The 27,533-nt window shown below is 41.7% G+C and overlaps 1 protein-coding gene across 4 annotated transcripts in view; it reads left to right on the top strand.

Annotated features, from left to right (window-relative positions):
* Positions 1-27,533, top strand: part of DENND1B (DENN domain containing 1B) — a 270,500-nt gene that overhangs the window by 152,189 nt on the left and 90,778 nt on the right. For all 4 annotated transcript variants that reach the window (XM_073571725.1, XM_073571723.1, XM_073571724.1 and 1 more), the window contains 2 exons: positions 7,014-7,114; positions 24,945-24,990. In XM_073571725.1, the coding sequence (XP_073427826.1) occupies positions 7,014-7,114; positions 24,945-24,990 (147 nt within the window). The remainder of the gene's footprint in view (positions 1-7,013; positions 7,115-24,944; positions 24,991-27,533) is intronic.

Below are 27,533 nucleotides of genomic sequence, written 5' to 3'. Positions count from 1 at the left end.
AACAATAACCAAAAACCGTGAAGGGCTGAGGCAGTTGCAAAAAAAGTAACAGGTGTTTATTGAGTATCAATTAAAATACATGTATATAGCCAACAAGACAGACACAAAAATATGTTTGTGGGTGAACCAACAAGGGAATTCCCATAGTACATGAACAGGGAATGTATATAAGGGTATACATGCTAAAGACCATATCATGATGGACATTTAAAAAATACAAAATCAAGGATCTATGTTACATAAGTTACGGTAACTGAGATAGGAGTGCCAACAAATAGTAAGCCCATGAGAATAAAATCCCATTAAGTACAGGAAGTGCCAGCAATAGTAGCAAAGAGGTAAAAAGACTCATCTACCAAACACCTTACAGGTGTTTCACAAATGCTTAGTCAGGGATGCAATATGTCCTTGTTCAGGGGTGCAATATGTCCTTGTTCAGGGGTGAAATATGTCTTTGTTGAGGGGTGTAATATGTCCTTGTTTAGGGATGAAATATGTACTTACTCAGGGGTGCAATATGTCCTTGTTTAGGGATGAAATATGTACTTGCTCAGGGGTGCAATATGTCCTTGTTCAGGGATGAAATATGTACTTGCCCAGGGGTGCAATATGTCCTTGTTCAGGGATGAAATATGTCCTTGTCCAGTGGTGCAATATGTCCTTGTCCAAGGATGCAATATGTCCTTGTTCAGGGATGCAGTATGTCCTTGTTCAGGGATGAAATATGTCCTTGTTCAGGGATGCAGTATGTCCTTGTTTAGGGATGAAATATGTCCTTGTTCAGGGATGCAATATGTCCTTGTTCAGGGATGCAGTATGTCCTTGTTCAGGGATGCAGTATGTCCTTGTTCAGGGATGCAGTATGTCCTTGTTCAGGGATGCAGTATGTCCTTGTTCAGGGATGCAGTATGTCCTTGTTCAGGGATGCAGTATGTCCTTGTTCAGGGATGCAGTATGTCCTTGTTCAGGGATGCAGTATGTACTTGCCCAGGGGTGCAATATGTCCTTGTTCAGGGGTGCAGTATGTCCTTGTTCAGGGATGCAGTATGTCCTTGTTCGGGGATGCAGTATGTCCTTGTTCGAGGATGCTGTATGTCCTGTTCAGGGATGAAATATGTACTTGCTCAGGGGTGCAATATGTCCTTGTTCAGGGGTGCAATAAGTCCTTGTTCAGGGATGAAATTTGTACTTGCTCAGGGGTGCAATATGTCCTTATTCAGGGGTGCAATATGTCCTTGTTCAGGGATGCAGTATGTCCTTGTTCAGGGATGCAGTATGTACTTGCCCAGGGGTGCAATATGTCCTTGTTCAGGGGGGCAATATGTCCTTGTTCAGGGATGCAGTATGTCCTTGTTCAGGGGTGCAGTATGTTCTTGCTCAGGGGTGCAATATGTCCTTGTTCAGGGGTGCAGTATGTCCTTGTTCGGGGATGCAGTATGTCCTTGTTCGAGGATGCAGTATGTCCTGTTCAGGGATGAAATATGTACTTGCTCAGGGGTGCAATATGTCCTTGTTCAGGGGTGCAATAAGTCCTTGTTCAGGGATGAAATTTGTACTTGCTCAGGGGTGCAATATGTCCTTATTCAGGGGTGCAATATGTCCTTGTTCAGGGATGCAGTATGTCCTTGTTCAGGGATGCAGTATGTACTTGCCCAGGGGGGCAATATGTCCTTGTTCAGGGATGCAGTATGTCCTTGTTCAGGGGTGCAGTATGTTCTTGCTCAGGGGTGCAATATGTCCTTGTTCAGGGGTGCAGTATGTCCTTGTTCAGGGATGCAGTATGTCCTTGTTCAGGGTTGCAGTATGTCCTTGTTCAAGGATGCAGTATGTCCTTGTTCAAGGATGCAGTATGTCCTTGTTCAGGGATGCAGTATGTCCTTGTTCAGGGATGCAGTATGTACTTGTTCAGGGGTGCAATATGTCCTTGTTCAGGGTTGCAGTATGTCCTTGTTCAGGGGTGCAGTATGTCCTTGTTCAGGGATGCAGTATGTCCTTGTTCGGGGATGCAGTATGTCCTTGTTGTTCGGGGATGCAGTATGTCCTTGTTCGGGGATGCAGTATGTCCTTGTTCGGGGATGAAATATGTACTTGCTCAGGGGTGCAATATGTACTTGCCCAGGGGTGCAATATGTCCTTGTTCAGGGGTGCAGTATGTACTTGTTCAGGGATGAAATATGTCCTTGCTTACGGGTGCAATATTTACTTGTTTTCTGGGCTCACAGTAAGACCTGTGATGGTTGAAGCACTTTATGGATTCCAGGGACCATACCTATAGATATTGCAGGGTATTAAAACATTAAAGACACCCTGAAAGTTTGCTTTCGCTAAGGTACATGTTTGGTTTTATAATTGATTTTCAAGAAAAAAAAAATGTACTCAAGTTTTTTTCATCCTTGCATTATGGCTTCTTCTGTCTAAAAACAGGACATTTATTCACAGTTTTTTTGTATGACATACGGTATATTATAAATGTCCTAAATGGGGAAATCTCTTTAAACATTTAAAATCAGAGTAGGGTGCTATGAACAAATTATGTCCTGAATTTTCTTTTTTTTCCCTGACTGTTCCATTTATTCTCTAGTGAGCACCTTAAGCACACAACACACACTTCTCCTTTGTGCTACACATGATAATAGCCTTCTGCAGCTGAGGAGTAAACATGTCAATGTTATTAGGTCACTGATCTGCACAGTGGAGCGGATTGTGCCATATAATCAGTGAATACACGTGGCGAGGTGACCTCCCTCTTATAGATAGACCGACGTTATAGTACATCTGTTTTGAAAGCAGCTTTCAACACCTTTACCCTGCACATTAAAGTCTTATTGGTCACTTCTGAAGATACTTCTTTAATCGTGCTCGCCCCGGCTGGCTCCTGCTCAGATATATATTTGGCATTGGACAACTCTGAATTATCAGCAAAGATTAAAGAATCAATTAGGCAAGGGTGTAGAGGGCTCTCCTGTCTGATGTTAGTGCCATTTGCCTCCTCAGACGCGCACATTGTAATAAGACTTGTCAAGGTCTCGACAGACCGTTTTGTGCAGGCTAATTTCAGAATTCCAGAATAAAATAAATCTTTGCTTCTTTTGACATTTGAGTATTTTTGGACTTTCTGCTCACTTCGTATCTTCTCTTGGTAGAAACAAAACTTTCTGTAGCCAATTGGATGTCAGGGACGTTCTTAAGGAGGAAGCTCCTGGTGAGGTTGTATGTGGCGAGAGTGACTACATGATGAGATCAGGAGAATCTTTATCATTACCGATGCACTAACTAAGGGTCAGACTTTCCACCCTGAAGAACAGAGTAGTAATGTGTGACTCTAAATTGGAGAGAGATTGTAGTGATTCCAAGTGCATCTGCGTATGGATGAGGTCCAACTGTTCCAAGAAATATATTTATACATTCCCATTCCAGATAGAGTTCATGCACACTGCCCATTTGTACGGAGCCGTAATAGGGCTGCCATAAAGGTCCCTGTAGTTTCAGAAGTTCATGTAGTCAACATCTACTATAAGGAAACCATAAAATACATTTTTAATATTTTACCAGTACTGTTAGGGCTCATCCACATTAGGCTGGGTTTATACCATTCGTCACATAAATTGGTAAAGAAGACAAGAGTTCTGATATTAGCTCTGATATTATTTTGTTCCTATTGAATCGAATCAAGATTGCTAAATTCTGGATGCCGAGGTCTGCTACTTTCCAGAGTCCAGTGATCACTAACCATATATTTGCCTGGGGACTATTGCTGGCATTACCCACCTAATGCACATTTTATTGCCCTATTTATGTGGGTGTTTATTGTTATCGGTATGTACTAATACCACCATCTATTCACTCTAATTAGCACTAACGCCCTTTTTGCTCTTATTTCAAGATTTCAAACATGCCTTTCTCATTCATTTCCTTATGTTAATACTGTATATCTGTTTAGTGTGATAGTATTTATTCATCTGCTTATCTTTCTTTTTACCCTAGTATCCCATATTCTTGTGTGTTTCACCTAAGGGGATGGGTCAAATAAGGGCTTAAATGGTGTCCTACCTAAATTTTCAATTTTAGTATGGCTGTTTTAAAGGAAACCTGTCACCTGTTTTGTCATATATCAACTAAAAGTATGATGTTATTCAGCGCCTGTGCTGCAGTCCATAAATGCTTATATAACGTCTTGTATATCCTCTAAAATCCTTTTTCAGTTCTCCTGTATAGTAATCGGGTCTGGTGGCGTGGTTTTGGGCCTCTCCATCCATGCCCCCGGCTGCTGCTTGCCATCCTCGCTCTTTAATTAATTGGGTCAGCGTCTCGCGTCCTATACATTGCCAGGTGAATCTTGTGCTTACAGAAGTCGTGACTCTCGCATGCGCAGTTTTCGACTCGCAAAGCATAGTGCACAGGCTCGAGCCACGATTTCTGTGCATAGGCTCAAGATTTTGCCCTGCAGTGTGGATGACGTGAGGCCACATCCATGTCAATTAAAGAAGGAGGATGGTGATCAGCAGCTGGGGGGATGGATGGAGAGGCCCCAAACCATGCCCATCGGACCAGACTGACCAGATTACCATGCAGCGCGGGGTAACTTAAGGTTTTTGGGGAATATACAGAGGGAGTCTGGAGAATAAAAGTTTGTGGAATGCAGCACAGGCGCTGAATAAGGTGTTTGTTTTAGTTGACATATGACAAAACTGGTGACCGCTTCCCCTTAAATTAACAAACATGGCACACCGGTCAATTCACATTGTTCACGCAATATTTTTTCTTTGAGTCTCCCACTCTCCATCATCAAGTGAGTGTTCTCCTATATTACATCTCTTCCTGACCCAAGAGCTTTGTTACTTTTGCTAACTAGAGAAGGTAAAAAAAAAAAGAAATCCCATAACTCCAGAGTGATGTTTCTCCCTCTCATACCTTACAAGCTCTTCAATCTACTTCATTAGTTCATGATGAATATAATAAGTCCCTTAAACAATAAGATGAAAAATTGCAATTACTGCAGATGTTTTGTAGCCTTCTAGGGTGTGCTTTCAAATGGCCCAAAAAAGGCCCATGAGGGTGGAATAACCAGATGGGCCATCTTATTGTTCAATAAATATATATTTTTTAATTTAATAAATTGTCTTTATTGTAGTTTGATGAAAAACTTATTCTGTATATATCTGTTTGGATGGTCCATTTTTCTATTCTGTCTTAGGAACATACAAACGGAGTTGGTGCCCAAACCTATTTTATACAGCAGGAAGCAGATGGCACCCCTTTGGTTAACATGGGATCTAATAGTTTGTTTGCTGTGATAAATTTTTTGAGTAGAAGTAAAAGTATGGCTTGCAAAACGTTTTCTTCCATTCTAAAAAGGTGACATCAAATGAAAACCAGACAGACGCCATAATAATGGTTGGGACCTATGTGCGTCAGTTAGCAAATGGGTTCTATTGGCGCACACATTCCTTTTGTCTGTTCGTAAAATGGAGCAAACATAGGGCACTTGCAAATGGAGATGAGAACTTGGCATTAAAGAGGCTATCCACCCCAGTATGTCTTTGGCAGTGATTGGCTTCTGTAGTTATATGCCTTCACCATCAAAAGAAGTGAGAGGACCACCTCGAGATGCCGACAGTGGTACGGAGCAGTGGCAGGCGATTGGTAGGTATTTGGATATTAAAATTTCTCCAGTACACTGGGCTCTTTTTTAAAATAAAAATAACTTTGGGTAACCCATATAAAGGGAGTCACCCACGGCCGCACACACTGGCTGCATTCAGACAGCGCTCTTTCTGGGAACCTAGCACTGTCAAACAGAACCTGTGGCAAGGGCCCCATTATACAAATGGGGAGGCGTAATGGTGCACCAAACTCTTAGCTATGCCAAGGGTGCACCGAAGACTCCTCATTTGCATATGAATTAAAGGTTATTTTCTCAGGCACTGTACCGTTAGCAGCTCAGTAATAGTATGGTTGTTATGGGAGCTAAGCCCTCTACAATACTGTATAGCCCATTTAAGTGCATTTTGGGGAGTGATGGACTTCCTTTAAGATTTTGGAAAAGTATTACTAAAATGGGTGGTCTCAAGGAGACAACTCCTGTCTTATTCTGTTAGATTGGAGAATCATTAAGAGCCGATCCCACTCTTGTAGTCCTGGCTATGTTTTACATGGTCGTTCGTTGCATTGAAATGTGTGGCTGGCTGCAGGTTTCCTGAGAACTGCTTTTTGCTGGGCTCTCCTATAGACTGTCCACAGAAATCAAATCCTTGATAGGGCGTCTTTCTGAAAACCAAAGGTCTTATCATGTTAAAACCACTTTAAATTACAGAATGCGAACACGTTTCTAGAAAGAACTATAAGTAAGACGAGCAAGTTGTACAACCTGCAGAATTCCAGTCCAGACGGCAGAGGACGGTGTATTATTATATATTATGCAGTATTATTAATCTTGTGTTATTTCTCTCTACTTGCCATAATTGTACATTTACAAGGGGTTAGTGGCAGTTGAGCTAATGAGTGACTGATGTTGTATTGTCACCAGAAGACAGCTGCCCGGGCAGTGGTGACAGCGTGTGACAGAGTGCAGTCATGTCCCAAGAGAGAGCGTTCTGCAGTATAGGCTCACCTCCCGTTATCACGACCCTTTCCAGATGCCTCCCACCGCCTCCTGGTTCTCCATCGTTTGGCAATCAGCCCTAACGAGCTCTCTTGGGAGCTCTCGGGCCTCACGACTAGCCATATTTAGTGGAGTTAAATGAACTCAGCTAGCCAAGGCCCTGCATCCCATCACAGGCCCAATTATCCATGTTCTGTAGCCAAAAGATTCTATACCGCCTTTCTGAGAAATTACATAGATCTTAGACTTCACAGCTTCATGTCAGTATTTCATGGACGTGACTGTAAGGCAATATCATATTTATCATTGTAAATTATATTATGGCTCTTTGTTTTTATTACATTTATGATTGTCTGGTTAAGCCTATACTGATAGCTCTGTTAATATATTGCATCTTATTTCTACATTTCAGTTGACAGCTTGTGTTCATGCATCCGCCTCTCTGCTGTACCCCATGTATTGGCAGCACATTTACATCCCTGTTCTTCCTCCACATCTACTAGACTACTGTTGGTAAGTGCTTTCCTATGTGGCATCACTAGTGTCTAGCTGATATGCCTTGTAATGCTCAAGTTATGTCCTACACCTACATTTTATTGAAGAACTTTATGAGTTGCCTCATATAGTGAAAATTGTGTCGCACCAACTAGTTCCTGACTTCTATGTAATCTGTATGACTTACAATATTTATTTTCCAACGTTGGAGAATAATTATTCTACAATTTATAACAAAGGGTGTTCCCGTCATATAATGTAGTGGGGTATGAGATATGTCATACCGTTATGATCAGGCCAGTCTGGTCTTAAGGACCGCTCTGACCCTATAAATGACTGGGCCTTCACCTTTTCCCCAGCACAGCACCGATCCCATTCATCCATTGTACTGGAATACTGAATTGCAGCCCTATTCTGATTAATATAAGGAGCCACACCATAAAGTGACTTTGAAGCCTCTTAATTCTGAAGATTTAGACAATTGAATACCCACAATTTAACGTGATAGCGCAATATGCCATTACTTGTAATGGTGAATGTACATTTTAAGGAAGAATACAATGTTGAAGAGCTTGGGTTAAAAAGTTCTCTAGAACTTGTGAGCACTCAGTTTGGGGGGAACTTAAGATGGTGCAAAGTGTAACATTATTAGAAGGACACTTATGATGAATTTGCTTCAGTACTTTTAAGGGGAATTGCAGTTAACAATTTTATGAGGGCACTGTGACTGGCCTTTTTTTTTTTTTAGAATTTTTTTATTTAGAAGAAACAGACAGGGAAGCAATACAACTACTGCATTAACATGACACCAATGTTTGCCAATAGAAAACGTAGGATGAGAGGACATGCATCATCCAGTAGTGTAGCCAAATCTCAATCTAACTCTTAGGCTGGGGTCACACTTGCAACTGCAATGCGAGAAACTCGCGCATCAATGCCTGGCACTGCCGCCGGCACTAGGGATCGGAGCATTAAGCTGCATAGAAATTCACGCAGCCGCACACTCCGGTCCCAAGTGCCGGGAATTGATGCGAGAGACTCACGCAAGTATCTCGCATTGCAGTTGCAAGTTTGACCCCAGCCTTAGAATGTTTATCAAAAGTAAGAGGTCAAAGATAGGCGAAAGAAGGGAACGAGACAAGAAGGAGTGAAAGAAGAGAAGGATGAGGAAATGGAGGGGTGATTGGGTTCACACATCAGTCTTTCAGTAACATGTTCAAGAGGTTGTCCACTACTTAGTCACTGATGACCTGTCCTTAGGATAGGTCATCAATGTTTGATCGGTCAGGGTCCGACACACGGCACCCATGCCGATCAGCTGTTCTTGATGCGGCTCCGTTTTATGATAGTGGCTGCGGCCGGGTACTACATATCCGCCTTCAATTGATTTGAATAGGAGGCAGATGTGTAGTACTCGGCCGCTGCCACTATCAGAAGTTGGAGCAGCTCCACAATTGAGCATTTCCGGTTGTCGATACAGAGCAGCTGATCGGCGGGGGTTACTGATGTCGAATTTTGACCAATGAGACATTGATGACCTCTCCTTAGGATAGGTCATCAATGATAAAGTAATGGACAACCTCTTTCAGTTGTCTGCTGAAATTTCAACCAGGGAAACCATTTTTTCAGAGCTTTGTATATGTGTCTTGGATCGAGGAGTTGACCTTTGACAACCGTAATGAAATAGAGAGGCAAGCAGGCCTTTTCCAGAATACAGGCACAAGCACCTATTACCAGGAATTACAGTTGGGACTGTTTGTAGGAGGCAATTGGAATCTCACAGTGATGCAGCAAGGCAGGGCCCATCTCTCCAGAGAAACCTGTGACTTTACGTATAATGTTTTTCATTCCTGACCGTAGAGGGAGAAGTGTTTTACATAACAAAATAATATGCATGAATAAACCATCTGCCTTGCCACGTCTCCAACATGTAAGATCAGATGAGGGAAAAAGAGCATATAGACGAGTTGGAACTCTATACCAATGAGAAAGGAGCTTATAACCCACTTTCTAAAATTTAGAGCTAATTGAACCCCTTTGAGGGAAAAAAATTGAGATCTTTGCAACTGTTCTTTTTTTAACATAGCGATCCTTTGATAAGTCTGCTTTGAGTTGCCAACAAAGTTTGTGTCACTCCTGTCTTGTAATTTAAGCAGGGCTTCTAAAGTGTTTTCTATTGGACCTCCACCAATCAAAACATGTCGCTACTAGCCCTTAGATATGCATTACCAGTGTAGAGCATATGAAGTCTGACAAATTTTGCCAAAGCTGCTGCCCTCCACCAAGCTGTGCCTCACCAACAACTAGGGGCACTTTACCATTCAGACCCTTTTGATAATCTCTGCTTTAAAACATAGGGCCTGATTCATCAAGACCTGCGTTGTTCATCATGCTGGTGTTAATGAGGAAATGTGCTGGAGTTAGACACTTCTGATTCATGAAGAGGTTCACGCCTTACCATGAAATAGAAGCGTTGGACAAGTGGCGTACACCTCTGTATGCACCTCGCCACAAATCCTACTTCAGTCCCTGCTAGAGTAAGGTTTGTGGGGTAGTGAACACCACTCCTCGTCATGAATTTGATGAGCGTCGGTTGCCATGCTCCAGTCTAGCCTGATTTTGTCGGATCAGTTCGTAAATGGCATGAGTGCCAACATTTGCAAAATTTTAGCCCAAATTATGTGACTTTTCAAAGATTTTCATGCCAGAACACTGGCATAAAAGCATTGATGAATTGGCCCTGTGTTTTTATGTGAATTGCTGTTTAAAATGCAGTAGCTTGAGTCCGCTTCTGTGCCGACTGATGTTGTTTCATCCCACAACAGAAGCACAACACACAACAGTATCACCTGCAGCATGATGGAGAACATGGGGATATTTCTACCTTCAATCTCGCTCTATGTCCATGGGCATCTCCTTTGGACACCAAAAGAGTATTGATTATGTTCTTGCCTGAAGAAGTAGCTCTACAGTGAGGAATCAGATCCTCAAACCAATGTATATTAGGAATTTACACTCTTTAGGAGTACTATAATGTTGTTGCAAAATGCCACATGTAAATACTATACTCTTGTCTTTATTCCAAGGTTTTGTCCCCAATTGTTACTTGTGTAGAAGCAATCCTCGGAACGTTGGCCGTCAACCGTGGACGGGAGTTGTTCCCATTTCAAACCACAATGCATTTTAAATACAAGCTACGTTTCTCTTATGTTCCAGTACATCTAGAGGGAGACATCATGGATTGATTATGTGACATTGGCATCCATCTGTCTCCTACTTCTTACTAAGATTCTTTGGTGGGTGAGTGAGAAGTAGAGATGAAGGGCATTGTACCTGCAGGAACCGCTTGGACGGGTTGTTTGTAGACTGACCCCATATAGACATGTAGTAGGATTTTTCAGTATTTCATTTTTCATGTAATTGCATTGAAATAATTACTGCAAGTGTTTCTGCTGCAGTTTTCTGAGTTTCTCACCTTTTTTTTAACATTTGCTTAGAAAATTGAACATTTCTTTTTAGTCCTTACAAAATAATTTGGCTTTATCCTTGATAGACACTTGGAAGTTGGTACATCTTTTTCCCTATGCTAAAACATGCTTCTGAAGATGGAACATTAGGCTCTGTGCAGCAGGGCTGTGGAGTCGGTAAGCCAAACCTGCGACTCCGACTCCGACTCCTCAATTTCCCTTACACCGACTCCAACTCCGACTCCGACTCCACGACTCCGACTCCCACACATATTGTTTATATTTAAGTGAAAAATTTATTGTAGTACAATGTGAACCTCAGACATTTAATCATTTTTATGATCCAATAATCAAGATATTTAGATAGAACAGAATATATATTGGTGTACTACCCGGTTTTCATTCTTTTTGATACAGATACGATATGGATAGACAGATATGGATAAATGGATAGATAGAGCAGATTTCTAATCTGCTTTTGCTATTGAAAACATTATCTATGAGCTCAAAAACCTTTCAGGTGATGCAGTTTTTTTAAAAAGATGATCAGCTTTTGCAGCTGAAAAACGTATCCTCAAAAAACACAGGAAAAATGCTGTGTGTGAATGTAGCCTTAGATCAGGAATATAACAGCCATTTATAGGACATTTCATAACTTTCCCAAACTCCTATGAAAAAATATTCAGCACATCCTGCATTGAATTACTGTACCCAATTTATTATATATTTTAGGAGTCGGAGTCGGTCCATTTTATACCGACTCCAACTCCGACTCCACCAAAATGAGCACCGACTCCGACTCCACGACTCCGACTCCGACTCCACAGCCCTGCTGTGCAGACTGGTGTCAGTTTTTTACAGGATTCATGGTGTGGTTTTATTTTTTGTTGTTGCTGTTAACAATTATGGAGCAGGCTTATTGTACTCTGTACAAAAAGCAGCAGAAACCAGATGTAACCTCAATGTGAACTGAATCTCAGGATCTGTAATCCAGGACTGTTTTATAGTACTGGTCATAGTCTTGATGTCTGAATGACATGTGTCAATGGCAGCAATTTTCAGGCAAGTCACAAGACCAAAAATATATAACAACTTGTCACACGACTATTTTAAAGGCAATCTATCAGTAGGATGAACCCTCCTAAGCCGTCTATATGGCCATGCAGGTCGTAGGAAGCTGCATAAAATGCTACCTTTATATCTGTGACCCAATGTCTTATTACAGAGAAATCCATGGCTTTGGGCTGGACACTGATCTCCCTGACAATCTGCCTCCAGAGCTTATTTTTAACCCCTTCACGCCATGGCTATTTTCTGTATTTTTTTTTTTTTTAAATTTCTTCCCAGAGCCATACCTTTTTTCTTTTTTTTTTTTTTTCTTCTTCATTTTTTTCATCAATATAGCAATATGAGGGCTTATTATTTGTGTGACAAGTTGTACTTTTATATGACGCAATTCATTTCATCATGTGATGCATTAGAAAGTGCATTCAAATTCTAAAGAAAATGCAATTTCAGTTTTTGTTTTTTTTACCTTGTTCAACGTATGGTAAAATTGACCTGGCAATATATTATCCAGGTCATTATGAGTACGCAGATACCAAACATGCATCTTTTTTTTTTATTTAAGTGGTGGAAAAAAATTCGGAAATTATTAAAAAAAAAAAAAAAAAAAACTTTCTTGTTTCGTCATTTTCCGAGATCCAAAAGGTTCTCACTTTTCAGGATATGGGGCTGGGTGAAGGCTTGTTTTTGCACCCTGGCCTGATGTTTTTACTGATGCCATTTTCAGGTAGGTACGATGTTTTGATCGCCACTTATTATATTTAATTGCAATGTTGCAGTGGCCAAAAAATGTAATTATGCTTTTTTGATTTTTTTTCTCATTAATTAATTAATTTACTGATTGGACTAATTTATTTTATATTTTGATAAATCTGACTTTTACGAACGCAGTGAAAGAAAATATCACAAAGTAAAATGCCCCTTTTGTGCTCTTCGTATATTAAAATGTCCCAATAGAAATTTAGAACATTTTAATGCCCTATGCAATTCCCTAGAAAACAATGTCCACCTTTTACCACTAGAAAGTGATAATGACCAATGTGCACCTTTGACAGTGATAATAGTCTGGGTGCTTCAATAATGCTTTTTAAGTGTCTATTTAATATATTATAATGTCCTCTGAGTCCCCCCATGTACAGCCCCCAATACACAGTACGATGGGCCCACAGCTCTCCTATAAACAGTGTAATGCCCACAGCTCCACTATACAGCCCCTATAGCTCCCCTATGCACTGTATTGTGGGTCTACAGCTCCCATATATATAGTATGATGGGCCTACTGCTTCGTTGTTCACAGTATGATGGGCCCACAGCTCCCCTATACACAGTATGATGTGCCCACAGCTCCCCTATACACAGTATGATGGGCCCACAGCTCTCATATAAACAGTATGATGGGACAACAGCTCCCCTACACGCGGTATGATGGGCCTACACCTCCCCTATACACAGTATTATATCCCCCTGCTCCTGCTATACACAGTATGATAGGGCTACAGTAGTCATGTCACTGTATAATGGCCCCACACTGTTTACTGGTTCCCACAGTAGTTTACAAACTATATAATGGCCTCCCGCATTAGGACTGTATAATGACCCCCACAGTAGTGCCCACACTGTATGATGGCCCCCACAGTAAGGCCCAAATTTTATAATGACCCCCCACACACTTTAGCTCCATGCTATATAATGGTCCCTTCAATTAATGAAGGTCCCCCTCAGAAGTGCATACAAAGTATGAGGGGTACCCCAAAGTAATTTCCACACTGTATGAGTGCTCACCATGGTAGCCCCCACACTGTATGGTGGCCTTCCACAGTAGCCCCCACACTGTATGATTGCCTCCCACAGTAGCCTCCACATACTGTATGGGGGCCCCCACAGTAGCCCCTTCACTTTGAGTGCCCAACACACTGAATGAGGGCTCACTATCGTAACCCCCACACTGAATAAGGGCTCCCCACGTTGTATGATGGACCCCCCACTGTAGCCCCCACAATCTATGATGGCCCCCACACTGTATAAGGGCCCCCCACAGTAGTCTCTACATTGTATTAGACCCCCATACATTATTATGAACCCACAGCCACATGATGCCCTCACACGTTTTAATAAAATCCTGATGAGTCCACCTGCACAATGCTGCCACGCGCTCTGGACATCAGAGTCACCACGCCAGTGCTTCTGTGCTGCCGTTCTGTAAACCGCAGGCAGAAAGAAGAGCGGTAGTGCAGGGAGATCATGTCTCCTTTCTCTTTTGCACAGCTTAACTATATCGACGTGCTGTCCACACTAATACAGTTAAGGGTAGTGGTATCTCTGGGTGGGCCCTTCTGAGAGCAGGGCCCGAGGTAACTGCCCCATCTGCCCCTCTGTAGCTATGCTACTGCAATATGTCAGTAAGGAGTTACCCGTGTGAGCCATGCAACTAACACAGATGCAACAGAACTGAACTTTGTCTCATGTTTGCTGCAGCTCTCACAGCTCTGCTGTATTCCAACAATATAACAACCCTGTGAGCTGGAAGCGGAGCCTGCAGATGTGTCAGATATAATCACGGATAGATGTGCAGTGAGATCAGGAGAGCGGCCATTACACATCACACTGGTAACTCCACCTTATATTTATATTTATAATCTCTGGAGGCAGATTCTCCTGCAGATCAGTGTCCGGCTCATAGTCCTGAACAGCTCATTTACATGTAAGAATAATGTGGATTCCTCTGGAATAAGACATCGGAGTGCAGATATCAAGGTATCATGTTATCCAACTTCTTTTGAGCTTTATTCCCGTATAGACTGCTTAGGAAGGTTCATCCTACTTTAAGATTCCCTTTTAAATCTGTAATTTTGTGTAAAAAAATAAATGGCAAAATTGCAGATAAATCTTCTGCAAGAGACATGTAACTTTCAATGAAATATATACAGTGCCTACAAGTAGTATTCAACCCCCTGCAGATTTAGCAGGTTTGATAAGATGCAAATAAGTTAGAGCCTTCAAACTTCACACAAGAGCAGGATTTATTAACAGATGCATAAATCTTACAAACCAAAAAGTTATGTTGCTCAGTTAAATTTTAATAAATTTAAACATAAAAGTGTGGGTCAATTATTATTCAACCCCTAGGTTTAATATTTTGTGGAATAACCCTTGTTTGCAATTACAGCTAATAATCGTCTTTTATAAGACCTGATCAGGCCGGCACAGGTCTCTGGAGTTATCTTGGCCCACTCCTCCATGCAGATCTTCTCCAAGTTATCTAGGTTCTTTGGGTGTCTCATGTGGACTTTAATCTTGAGCTCCTTCCACAAGTTTTCAATTGGGTTAAGGTCAGGAGACTGACTAGGCCACTCCAACACCTTGATTTTTTGCCTCTTGAACCAGGCCTTGGTTTTCTTGGCTGTGTGCTTTGGGTCGTTGTCTTGTTGAAAGATGAAATGACGACCCATCTTAAGATCCTTGATGGAGGAGCGGAGGTTCTTGGCCAAAATCTCCAGGTAGGCCGTGCTATCCATCTTCCCATGGATGCGGACCAGATGGCCAGGCCCCTTGGCTGAGAAACAGCCCCACAGCATGATGCTGCCACCACCATGCTTGACTGTAGGGATGGTATTCTTGGGGTCGTATGCAGTGCCATCCAGTCTCCAAACGTCACGTGTGTGGTTGGCACCAAAGATCTCGATCTTGGTCTCATCAGACCAGAGAACCTTGAACCAGTATGTCTCAGAGTCCTCCATGTGATCATGAGCAAACTGTAGACGAGCCTTGACATGACGCTTTGAAAGTAAAGGTACCTTACGGGCTCGTCTGGAACGGAGACCATTGCGGTGGAGTACGTTACTTATGGTATTGACTGAAACCAATGTCCCCACTGCCATGAGATCTTCCCGGAGCTCCTTCCTTGTTGTCCTTGGGTTAGCCTTGACTCTTCGGACAAGCCTGGCCTCGGCACGGGAGGAAACTTTCAAAGGCTGTCCAGGCCGTGGAAGGCTAACAGTAGTTCCATAAGCCTTCCACTTCCGGATGATGCTCCCAACAGTGGAGACAGGTAGGCCCAACTCCTTGGAAAGGGTTTTGTACCCCTTGCCAGCCTTGTGACCCTCCACGATCTTGTCTCTGATGGCCTTGGAATGCTCCTTTGTCTTTCCCATGTTGACCAAGTATGAGTGCTGTTCACAAGTTTGGGGAGGGTCTTAAATAGTCAGAAAAGGCTGGAAAAAGAGATCATTAATCCAAACATGTGAAGCTCATTGTTCTTTGTGCCTGAAATACTTCTTAATACTTTAGGGGAACCAAACAGAATTCTGGTGGTTTGAGGGGTTGAATAATAAATGACCCTCTGAATAAACTTTTCACAATTTAAAAAAAAATTAAACAAAGAAATAACATTCTTTTTTGCTGCAGTGCATTTCACACTTCCAGGCTGATCTACAGTCACAATGCCAAGTTAATTCCGAGTGTGTAAACCTGCTAAATCTGCAGGGGGTTGAATACTACTTGTAGGCACTGTGTGTATATATATATATATATATAGCAAGTGAATAGCTTGTAGTCATCGTCAGAATATCCAACACCTTTAGAACATGGGGCAGTCATGGTACGTCGCAGTTTGCAATGTATCACCATAACAAGTCATTAGATGCAATATCGCAATACGACACCATGACCTTAGTGTCGCACGACACATGTCACCGTAGCCAGGATATTCCTCATTGAAGTCTATTATTCCTGTGTAAAAGGAAAGCTGTCACCAGATGCATGCTGTCCAAACCGCGAGCAGCATGAATCAGATGCAGAGTTTGTCGTCCACCCATACACCCAGGTCTTTTTCAGTGACAGTTTTGCCCAGTGTTTTACAATTAAGCACATAATTATACATTTTGTTCATTCTACCCAAGTGCATGACCTTACATTTATCCCCATTAAAGCTCATTTGCCATTTATCAGCCCAAGCTTCTAGTTTACATAAATCCTCCTGTAATGTAAAATTGTCCTCCACTGTATTGATTACCCTGCAGAGTTTAGTGTCATCTGCAAATATTGAAATTCTACTCTCTATGCCCCCTACAAGGTCATTAATAAATATGTTAAAAAGAAGCGGGCCCAAAACTGACCCCTGTGGTACCCCACTGCTAACCGTGACCCAGTCCGAGTGTGCTCCATTAATAACCACCCTTTGTTTCCTATCCCTGAGCCAGCTCTTAGCCCACTTACACATATTTTCCCCTATCCCCATTGTTCTCATTTTATGTATCAACCTTTTGTGTGGCACCGTATCAAAAGATTTTGAAAAGTCCATGTACACCACGTCCACTGCATTCCCTTGGTCCAGTCCGGAACTTACCTCTTCATAAAAGCTTATCAGATTAGTCTGACAAGAACGTGCCCTTGTAAACCCATGTTGATATTGGGTCATGAGGTTATTCTTCTCCAGTATAGTATCTCTTAGAAAACCCTCCAGGATTTTACCCACAGTTGAGGTTGAACTTACTGGCCTATAATTTCCAAGTTCAGTTTTTGTCCCCTTTTTGAATATTGGCACCACATTTGCTGTACACCAGTCCTGTTGTACAGACCCTGTTATTATGGAATCTTTAAAGATTAAAAATAATGGTCTATCTATGACTGTTCTTAATTCCTGCAGTACTCGGGGGTGTATCCCATCCGGGCCCGGGGATTTGTCAATTTTAGTGATTTTTAGACGCCGCCGTACTTCCTGCTGGGTTAAGCAGGTGACATTTAATGGAGAATTTTTATCCCTGATCATGTTATCAGTCATGGGATTTTCTTGTGTAAATACTGTTGAATAAAACTCATTTAGCATATTGGCTTTTTCCTCATCCACAATTTCACCCAGACTATTTTTAAGGGGACCAACACTATCATTTTTTAGCTTCTTACTATTTATATAGTTAAAGAATATTTTGGGATTATTTTTACTTTCTCTGGCAGTGAATCTCTCTGTCTCAATCTTTGCTATTTTGATTTGCTTTTTACAGAATTTATTTAATTTTCTGTATTTAGTTAATGCCTCATCACTACCTACTTGCTTTAATTCTCTAAATGCTTTATTTTTATCTCTTATTGCGCCCCTTACAGCTCTATTTAGCCATAGTGGTTTCCTCCTATTTCTAGCATGTTTATTCCCATACGGTATATATTGTGCACAGGTCCTATTCAGGATGCTAATAAAGGTCTCCCATTTTCTTTGTGTATTTTTATGTCTCAGGATATCGTCCCAGTTAATTGCACCAAGATCATCTCTCATCCGTTGGAAATTTGCCTTCCTGAAGTTTTGTCCTTGTAACCCCTCTACTTCACATCTTATTAATTTGTGATCACTATTACCCAAGTGACTGTCAACCATTATATTTGATATGCGGTCTGGCCTGTTGGTTAATATTAGGTCTAGCAGTGCCCCCCCCCTCTTGTTGCGTCCTGAACCAGTTGTGAAAGGTAATTGTCTCTCATAGTTGTCAAAAACCTATTACCTTTGCTGGAACTGCAGGTTTCAGTTCCCCAATGTAATTCAAGGTAGTTAAAGTCCCCCATATTAATGACTTCTCCTTGAGTCGCCGCTTCATCTATTTGCTTTATGAGGATATTCTCTGTTGCTTCCATTATTTTTGGAGACTTATAACAAACCCCTATCAGTAATTTATTATTTTCCCCCCTCCCCTTATTTCTACCCACAGGGACTCTACATTTTCATTAGATTCATATATATTATCACGAAGGATGGGTTTTAAGGATGATTTTACATATAAACACACGCCTCCCCCTCGCTTATTTGTATGGTCATTTCTGAACAGACTATAGCCCTGTAAATTAACCGCCCAGTCATGGCTCTCGTACAGCCATGTCTCAGATATCCTCACCATGTCATAATTATATTCCAACAACATTAACTCCAATTCCTCCATTTTGTTGGCGAGGCTTCTGGCATTAGTATACATGCACTTTATGTATCTCTCTGTACCTCTCTTCTTTCTTAAATTATTAACTGTTCTAACCCCACCCCCAATTTCATTATTTGTGCCCAGGTCTCTATCTGCACTGTCTTCCCCTCCTATAAAAGGAATACCCTCCCCCCCATCCCTAGTTTAAATAGTCCTCCAACCTTCTAGCCATTTTCTCCCCCAGCACAGCTGCACCCTCCCCATTGCGGTGCAGCCCATCCCTAGCGTAGAACCTGTAGCCAACTGAGACGTCGGCCCAGTTCTCCAGGAACCCAAACCCTTCCTTCCTACACCAATTCCTGAGCCACTTATTAACCTCCCTAATCTCCCGTTGCCTCTCTGGCGTGGTACAGGAAGTTTTTCCGAAAATACCACCTTGGAGGTCCTTGCTTTAAGCTTGCAGCCTAATTCCCTGAAATCATCTTTAAGGACATTCCACCTACCTCTAACTTTGTCATTTGTGCCAATGTGCACCATGACCGCTGGATCCTCACCAGTCCCTCCCAGTAATCTGTCAACCCGATCAGCGATGTGTCGGACTCGAGTGCCAGGTAGGCAGCACACCGTTCGACGATCCCTGTCTTTGTGACAGATTGCCCTATCTGTTCCCCTAATAATTGAGTCTCCCACTACCAGAACCTGTCTGGCCTGCCCTGCTGTCCTATTTCCCCCTTTACTGGAGCAGACACTCCTCTGGCTTTCAGAGGACATGCCTTGCTACAGCAGTGCTATTCCTGCACTAACACTCCCCTCATCTGCCAACTTAGCAAACTTATTGGGGTGTGCCAGATCAGGACTAGCCTCCCTGGCACTTTCCCTCTACCCCGCCTTCTAACTGTCACCCAGCTAGCTGCTTCACTGTCCTGCAGCTCCAGCCTAGCATCCCCCCCCCTCATCTATCCCATTGAGTGTCTGCTCAGTGAGCAGAAGACTCCTTTCCATATTGTCTATGGATCTCAGTGTTGCCAGCTGCACATTTAGATCCAGTATCTGGGCTTCCAAATGCACAACGTGCTCACATCTCGCACAGCAGTATGCACCCTCGACCGGCTGTTCTAGGATTTCATACATGCGGCAAGACGTGCACTGGATGGCATTGGCATTAGTGGAGCACATCCTAATGGGGATTGCACCAGACAGAAAAGATAAGCAAAAATAAAATAAAAAGTATTAATAAAATATAACAGTAATTCAGTAATACCTCCCTTGGAAACTCCCTGAATCCAAAGTCACTGAATCACAAGTCACACACTTACCACAGTTCGCACTTACGCTCAGGTCACACTCAGCTCGTTCACACTCGCTCAGGCAGAAGATTTAAAAGTTTTTTGTTTTTTTTCCCTTTAGCAGCACACCACCCTGCTGCTCAATGCACTTCCAATGTTTTCACTTTGTGCTGGTAAAGGCTGTTCTTTTGTTTTGTTTTCCTGAGCAGTTTATACAGTTTTGATAAACCTGCCTGGACATTTCAGGAATAGCGCTTTCTGTGACTACCTCAAACCGCAGCTGAGTGAGTACAAATCTCTACAGTATATTTCTTTTTTTGAAAGTTTTAGCATATCAGAAAAAATATACTTTAAAGATCCAATGGTGAGAGACCTGTCAATCATCTCTAGCAGCGCTGGGAATAACCACCTGGGGGCAGTGTTGAGCTAGTCACATCTCTGGCTATGGTTCTTGTCTGTATGATATATCTAAAATATAAAGCTATAAAGCTCAATGTGGGTGTGTATTATTATTATTATCTTCATTTAATTTGTCTTAAATGAAAAAAACACAAAAAGAATTGTCCTAAAGCCAAATTGGATATAATTCCACACCAAACATAAAAAAGAGGGTGGACAAAAGTATTGGCACTGTTCGAAAAATCATGTGATGCTTCTCTAATTTGTGTAATTATCAGCACCTGTAACTTACCTGTGGCACCTAACAGGTGTTGGCAATAACAAAATCACACTTGCAGCCAGTTGACATGGATTAAAGTTGACTGAACCTCTGTCCTCTGTCCTTGTGTGTACCACATTGAGCATGGAGAAAAGAAAGAAGACCAAAGAACTGTCTGAGGACTTGAGAAACCAAATTGTGAGGAAGCATGAGCAATCTCAAGGCTACAAGTCCATCTCCAAAGACCTGAATGTTCCTGTGTCTACCGTGCGCAGTGTCATCAAGAAGTTTAAAGCCCATGGCACTGTGGCTAACCTCCCTAGATGTGGACGTAAAAGAAAAATTGACAAGAGATTTCAACGCAAGATTGTGCTGATGTTGTATAAAGAACCTCGACTAACATCCAAACAAGTTCAAGCTGCCCTGCAGTCCGAGGGTACAACAGTGTCAACGCGTATTATCCGTCGGCGTCTGAATGAAATGTGACTGTATGGTAGGAGACCCAGGAAGACCCCACTTCTTACCCCGAGACATAAAAAAGCCAGACTGGAGTTTGCCAAAACTTACCTGAAAAAGCCTAAAACGTTTTGGAAGAATGTTCTCTGGTCAGATGAGACAAAAGTAGAGCTTTTTGGGTAAAGGCATCAACATAGAGTTTACAGGAGAAAAAAAGAGGCATTAAAAGAAAAGAACACGGTCCCTACAGTCAAACATGGCAGAGGTTCCCTGATGTTTTGGGGTTGCTTTGCTGCCTTTGGCACTGGACTGCTTGACCGTGTGCATGGCGTTATGAAGTCTGAAGACTACCAACAAATTTTGCAGCATAATGTAGGGCCCAGTGTGAGAAAGCTGGGTCTCCCTCAGAGGTCATGGGTCTTCCAGCAGCAGGACAATGACCCAAAACACACTTCAAAAAGTACTAGAAAATGGTTTGAGAGAAAGCACTGGAGACTTCTAAGGTGGCCAGCAAAGAGTCCAGACCTGAATCCCATAGAACACCTGTGGAGAGATCTAAAAATGGCAGTTTGGAGAAGGCACCCTTCTAATATCAGGGACCTGGAGCAGTTTGCCAAAGAAGAATGTCTAAAATTCCAGCAGAGCATTGTAAGAAACTCATTGAGGGTTACCGGAAGCGGTTGGTCGCAGTTATTTTGGCTAAAGGTTGTGCAACCAAGTATTAGGCTGAGGGTGCCAATACTTTTGTCCGGCCCATTTTTGGAGTTTTGTATGAAATGATCAATGTTTTGCTTTTTGCTTCATTCTCTTTTGTGTTTTTTCATTTAAGACAAATTAAATGAAGATAATAATACCAAAGAATTTGTGTTTGCAATCATTTTCAGGAAGAAACTGAGTATTATCTGACAGAATTGCAGGGGTGTCAATACTTTTGGCCACAACTGTATGTATGTATGTCCGGGATTGGCATCTGCACCGTCGCAGCTACAGCCACAAAATTTTGCACAGTCACACGTCTGGACCCCGAGAGCGTCATAGGCTATGTTGTGAGGCGAAATTTTAACCCCGCGCGTTCCAATTCACCAAGCAAGTTAGCCTATTCTTATCATTTCTATGGTGTTATCGTCCTTCTGTAAAGCTGGAAATAACACAATTTATTACCGTGCCAACACAGACTGCAGGGGGAGCCCAGTATCACACAGGATAGGATTAGATACACGGCTCAGCAGTCAGTATCATACAGGATAAGATTAGATACACTGTTCAGCAGTCAGTATCACACAGGATAGGATTAGATACACGGCTGAGCAGTCAGTAACACACGATAGGATTAGATACACAGATACACATGTTTATCAAAAGGCTCTTGAAAGAGTTGAAAATATAATTTTATCAATAATTGGGTGATTGTTTAGTTAATTTGTGTTGCAAATCTGTAGTGTTGAATATATAATGTGAAATTTTTTTATGTGCAATATAATCATTATTATTTGTTATAACTAACCACAGTTGGTTACTAGGCCTAGACAACGCCGGGCTCTTCAGCTAGTAGTACCGTATATATTTTCTAAAATGTTGCAAAAAATTGTCTATTACACTCTATGAGGAAAAAAAGGGCACTGAAATACCAGGGATGTGGTAAATTCCGCAACATATGACCGTAGTGTATGTAAGCTAACATATGATGTCTGCCTTCCTCAGTCATAACTTTAGATGTTGATTTGCATATGGAATCATAATACACATTGGCCCTATAGGGAGTCTGTTAGTGAATTTCTCCCTATAAAACAAATAACAACTCTGGGTACTCCTCCAACTAATTAGCAAAAATAACTTTTGTTGACGCCGATCAATGTACTATTGCTCAGTAAATGAACCTTAATGTCTGCAAATAAGATCGCAAATGCCCATCCAGCAGAAGTTGAAGGTTGTGCCAAAGCCCTCCAAAATGCCTTCCTCTTTGTTTACATGAATGGTGCAGGGCACTGTTCATTCCGGGTGGTGCAAGTGCATTAAGCACCTGGCTGTGAGCTATGGATCATCACGTGGGAACATATGGCACTTAGGGATTTTTTTTCTGCTCTGGTCAAGTTCTCTTTTTATTATTCTCTTTATTTCTCTTACGTTTGATAGATTACGGTAGCTTGCCTCTTGTTGTAGATGTTTTGATGACTCAGAACTCTCTGTAATATCTACAAATACTGGAATATACAAAGCTATAGCATAAAAGAGAAAGCAAGATTCCATGAGGAACATCTGAAGGTGACAAGATCTCTTTATGCTTCTGAGGCCTCATACACATCAATCGAATTATTAGCTTCACCATAAGATAATTACTACAGTATTTCAGGGTGGTCTTTGACATGCGGGTGGTCTGTTTTACCCGCAGAAATTAATTTGTTGGTGCTGCATCTTTGGTAATTACTCTTGCACAGAGAGGAATTGTTCTGAAGGATTCTGAAAGCTGTGGTGTTCTACAGAACTGTCTTGTATCTTCTCAAAATGACTTGGACAGATCAGCATCTTAGTAAGTTGGAATCGGCCGCTTTTTCGGGACATATTATCCATCTAATTAAGTTTGGGACATTCCAGCGACCGTCAGAAAATAAGATTTTGGTGGTGCCGTGTGAAGACACAGCATGGTCTGTCTCTAAGCGCATAAAGGGGGCCTTAACCGTCGTCTTCAACGTCAAGTGTTTTATTCCAGGACATACAGTTATCAAAGGGAGCAGTGACTGTGTCTTCACTGCTGAAAGCGAATCTTTCTGATGTGCCGATTAAATTAAAAATAATTGTCTATATATACCAAGTGGCAAGCTAAATGCAAGGGATCACATACAACCTGGACATGGGATGAGGCTGTATGGTTTGGGGATGACTCATTTATTGATCAGGCTGTATGCCATTTCATTTCCTCCTTACAATCAGCGGTTCTTCTTACAGAAGATTTTCTCCTAAAACTCTGATGGCCCATTACAACATTTGCAAGTTTTTTTTTTAAAGTCATTTTTTCTTTTTTATATTTTTTTATATTGTGGTATTCATTGCTGTTTTTGCACTAAATTCTTTCAAACGGCGCATGCGGCTCATGAATTTTAAGCATCATCAAAAATGCTTTTTGTTTGTCTTTAACGTGTTTAGCAACCTCTTAGCTCAAAAAGCGGCATGTCTTGCCAAAGTGTGGCAAACATTTCGGACACACATAAAATCATCCCAGGGGTTGGGTAAGGACTGGAGTGCACTTGCTCTAAACTTTTTGGACTTTTTTTTTTTTCAAAGTTGTAATGAACCAGAGGAAAACATCTGGAAACCCCTCCTGGAAACAAACATAAAAAAAGAAGCCAGGCAAACAGATAATTTGTGTTTAAAAAAAAATAAGCGCAAGTTAAGAAAAGGAATGAGGTGCCTAGGAAAAAAAAAGCAAAAATGAGACAAAGCTCTAATGCAATAATGGCTTGGGGTCCAAATGCTGTATTATAGCATTTGTTCATTTGCTTCTTATAGGTGATACCTGCTTTGGGCAACCAACCGCAACTGATCGTGCGGTCTTCTGAATTCCACCTTTTGCAGGGAAAATGTAGAATTATTCAGCAATTATTGAAATCCATGCGCAACCATGTAATACATGATCATACCATGTCCCCCATAGTGAGAAGAGTTCTCTCTTCCAAATAATAAAGGTGGTGCTGAAGCTTTTCCAAATGGTGTACATATTGGCAATTCTGGTGTGGACAAGTCCTTCAAGTCACATGTCCACTTACTAAGCCTAGATCAGCGAGTTTATTTTGTGATTATAATTAATGCCCAAAAGGTAGAAGAGATTACCATTTATGTACTGCACTCCATATCTGGTCTGATGTGCTCATCCTAGCATAGATGGTGATAAATACTCAGGTATTATAGGCTCTTCAGAAAATATATTTCTGAATATAAATATCTTGGGTCTGCTCCTTATATTTTCTGCCTGCAGCCCGTGGAGGAACGGTGTAATGAGCTTTACTTTTCTATTTATTTCAGTGCCCCTATGCCTTATCTAATCGGAGTTCACTTCAGCCTTATAGAGGTAGGTCATACTTTCATATTCTATGTTGTTAACCAAAGCTGACTTTCTTATGAATGTGAGTTAGTCCTTCCTTGCTCAGGGAGTCTTACATAGAAATGTTCATGTATTTATGTTGTAAGAATATTCTTTTTTTATTTCTTATGTTAGACCAGGTTCAGGCCACACTCCTGGCTCACGTGGGAGTTTCCGTCAGAAATTCTGAAAAATGGAATTCTGATTCATTGGTCACGGTTCATCAAGACCGTTGTTTACTCTGGTCTTGATGAGGGACATGCTGGAGTTAGATGCTACTGATTCAATAAGTGAAGCACACCTTTTCATGAATCGGGAACATCTGACAAGTGGCATACACCTCCGTTTGTACCGCGCCACAGATTTACTCCTGTCAGGGACTGAAGTAAGTTTTGTGCTGAAAGGAATGCCACCGCTTCTTATGAATTTTAACTAGCCAGAGTTGCCCCTCCTCCAACACACCCCCAACTTTGCCCATTTTGTCAGAGGTGGGTTAAAATGCCGCGTGAAACGCAATAAGTCACAACATTTTAGCACAGCCTAACATTGCACCAAAATGTTACAATTTTTCAAAGCTTTTTACACAAGAATTCTGGACAAAAACCATTGATGTATCAAGCCCATAGACTTCATTTAGGCAAACGGCATCCAAAACATGCAACTTTGGACGCCTCATGACTTTTTTTTTTTGCACTGGTGTCCCTCTTTTATGCTGGACACATTAGTAACAGATCTGCATCCAGGCTTTCTGGCTACAGTGCTTTAACATTTTATTTTTTGTAGTACAATTCCATAGATGGTTCAAGATCTTTTTAAGTACAATTTAGAACATGAAAATTCTGCTAAATATTCATATTGTTTAGATCTAGAGCACCAATAAGGCTGTGTGCACAAGGTGCGTTTTTTCCTTGCGGAATTGGCCCAGAAACATTAGGGAATCTTATTGTCAGTATTTTCAATGAAAATCCTGAAGTGCTGTGCACATAAGTATTTTCACTTTCAGGGTTTATTGTGCGTTTAAATCTGCAGCATGTCAATATTTGTGCATTTTTGCCACGTTTTTTACCCATTGACTTCAATTGAGTCAGTGAAATACACAGCAAAAATGCAGGTATAAAAATGTTTGGGAATTTTCTGAGTTTTTGCTTGTGTTTTTACGGACTTCCTATGGTGTTTCCCACTCTGTCATCTGTGTGACAGCGCAAGAAACACCCAACACCAGTGGCGGTGATCGGAGGTAAGATTGTCAGAGCGCTGCGGTTTAACTCTGTCAGATATGAGCATGACCTCCATTAAAAAGCTTACTGCTGGACATAGGCATCGGCTGATGGGAGACTTCTACTCTCATCAGCCTACGCCTACTGTCGTTGATAACAGCGAGAGCAGGCGCCGCTGATGTGTAGTCATCAGCCGGCACCTGTGCTCAAAGTAAAGTGAAAAAAAATTAAATAAATACATATTGAAATAAAGATAAAAAACACAGTAAACAAGACCATATACTCACCTTATCGCCTAATCTTCCATGCCCATGTCACCTGAAAAAGAAAAATAATAAACCACTGTATCCCTCACATATCCGCATTGATCCATACTGTCCCACAACGATTCGGATAACTTGTAGAGCAGTCACATCAGCTGATACGACTGCTCTACCCGGTAGCCAGCTACACACTAACAGGAGCGTGTACACACTTCTGCAGTGTGTAGCGCTGATCTGCAATGAGAAAGTTAACTGGAGTTCAACAGCTGATGAGCCCCAGTGATCTCACGGCACCACCGCTGCTTAAGAAAGTTCTCACACAGCAGTGCTGTCAGTTAGATCATTGGGGTTCATCAGTTGATGAACTCCGGTGAACTTTTTCAACGCAGCTCAGTTCTACACTCTACATGAGCGATTACATCCTGTGTCAGTATGTAGCCAGCTGTCATCATGATTGTAGTGGGAGAGAGAGTATGGATTATCTCTTCACTTCAGTCAGGGGAGAAATATGGTTGTTTATTATTTTAATTCTATTACAGGAGACGTTAGCTTCAGTGGAATGGGTGTTGAGGTGAGTATACATGTTTTTGGTAAACGTAGATTCATTAAAAGAGTTTGTGTCGTCATTTCAAATAAAGGACTTTATTGAGGTCTTATAGACTCCTCTCCATTAGTAACCTCTTGGCTTGATGTCACCTGACAATAAAAAGGTGACATCTACCCCAGTACCATCACCCCACTTGCCACCGCACCAGGGCTAGTGGCAAGAGCGAGGCTAAGTGCCAGATTTGGCGCATCTTATGGATGCGCCATTTCTGGGGTGGCTGTGAGCTGATGTTTTTAGCCTACAAGTGGGCTAATAACCATGGATCTTTCCTAGATTATTAATATCAGCCCGCAGCTGTCTGCCTCACCTTTTCTTTTAGAATTTATTAGTTGATCCTACGTCATTTTTTTGTGAGTTTCCCGTGTAAACTAGCCAGTAAAGGTTAAGCAAACAGCTGTGAGCTGATATTAATAACCTGGGAACCTTTGGCTATTGGCTCCTTCC

This window comes from Dendrobates tinctorius, unplaced genomic scaffold (genome assembly GCF_039654945.1).
Source record: "Dendrobates tinctorius isolate UK_male_01 unplaced genomic scaffold, ASM3965494v1 ptg000029l, whole genome shotgun sequence".
NCBI lineage: Eukaryota > Metazoa > Chordata > Amphibia > Anura > Dendrobatidae > Dendrobates > Dendrobates tinctorius.
The sequence above is the reverse complement of the archived record's forward strand: the minus strand, read 5'-3'. Positions and strand labels throughout refer to the sequence as shown.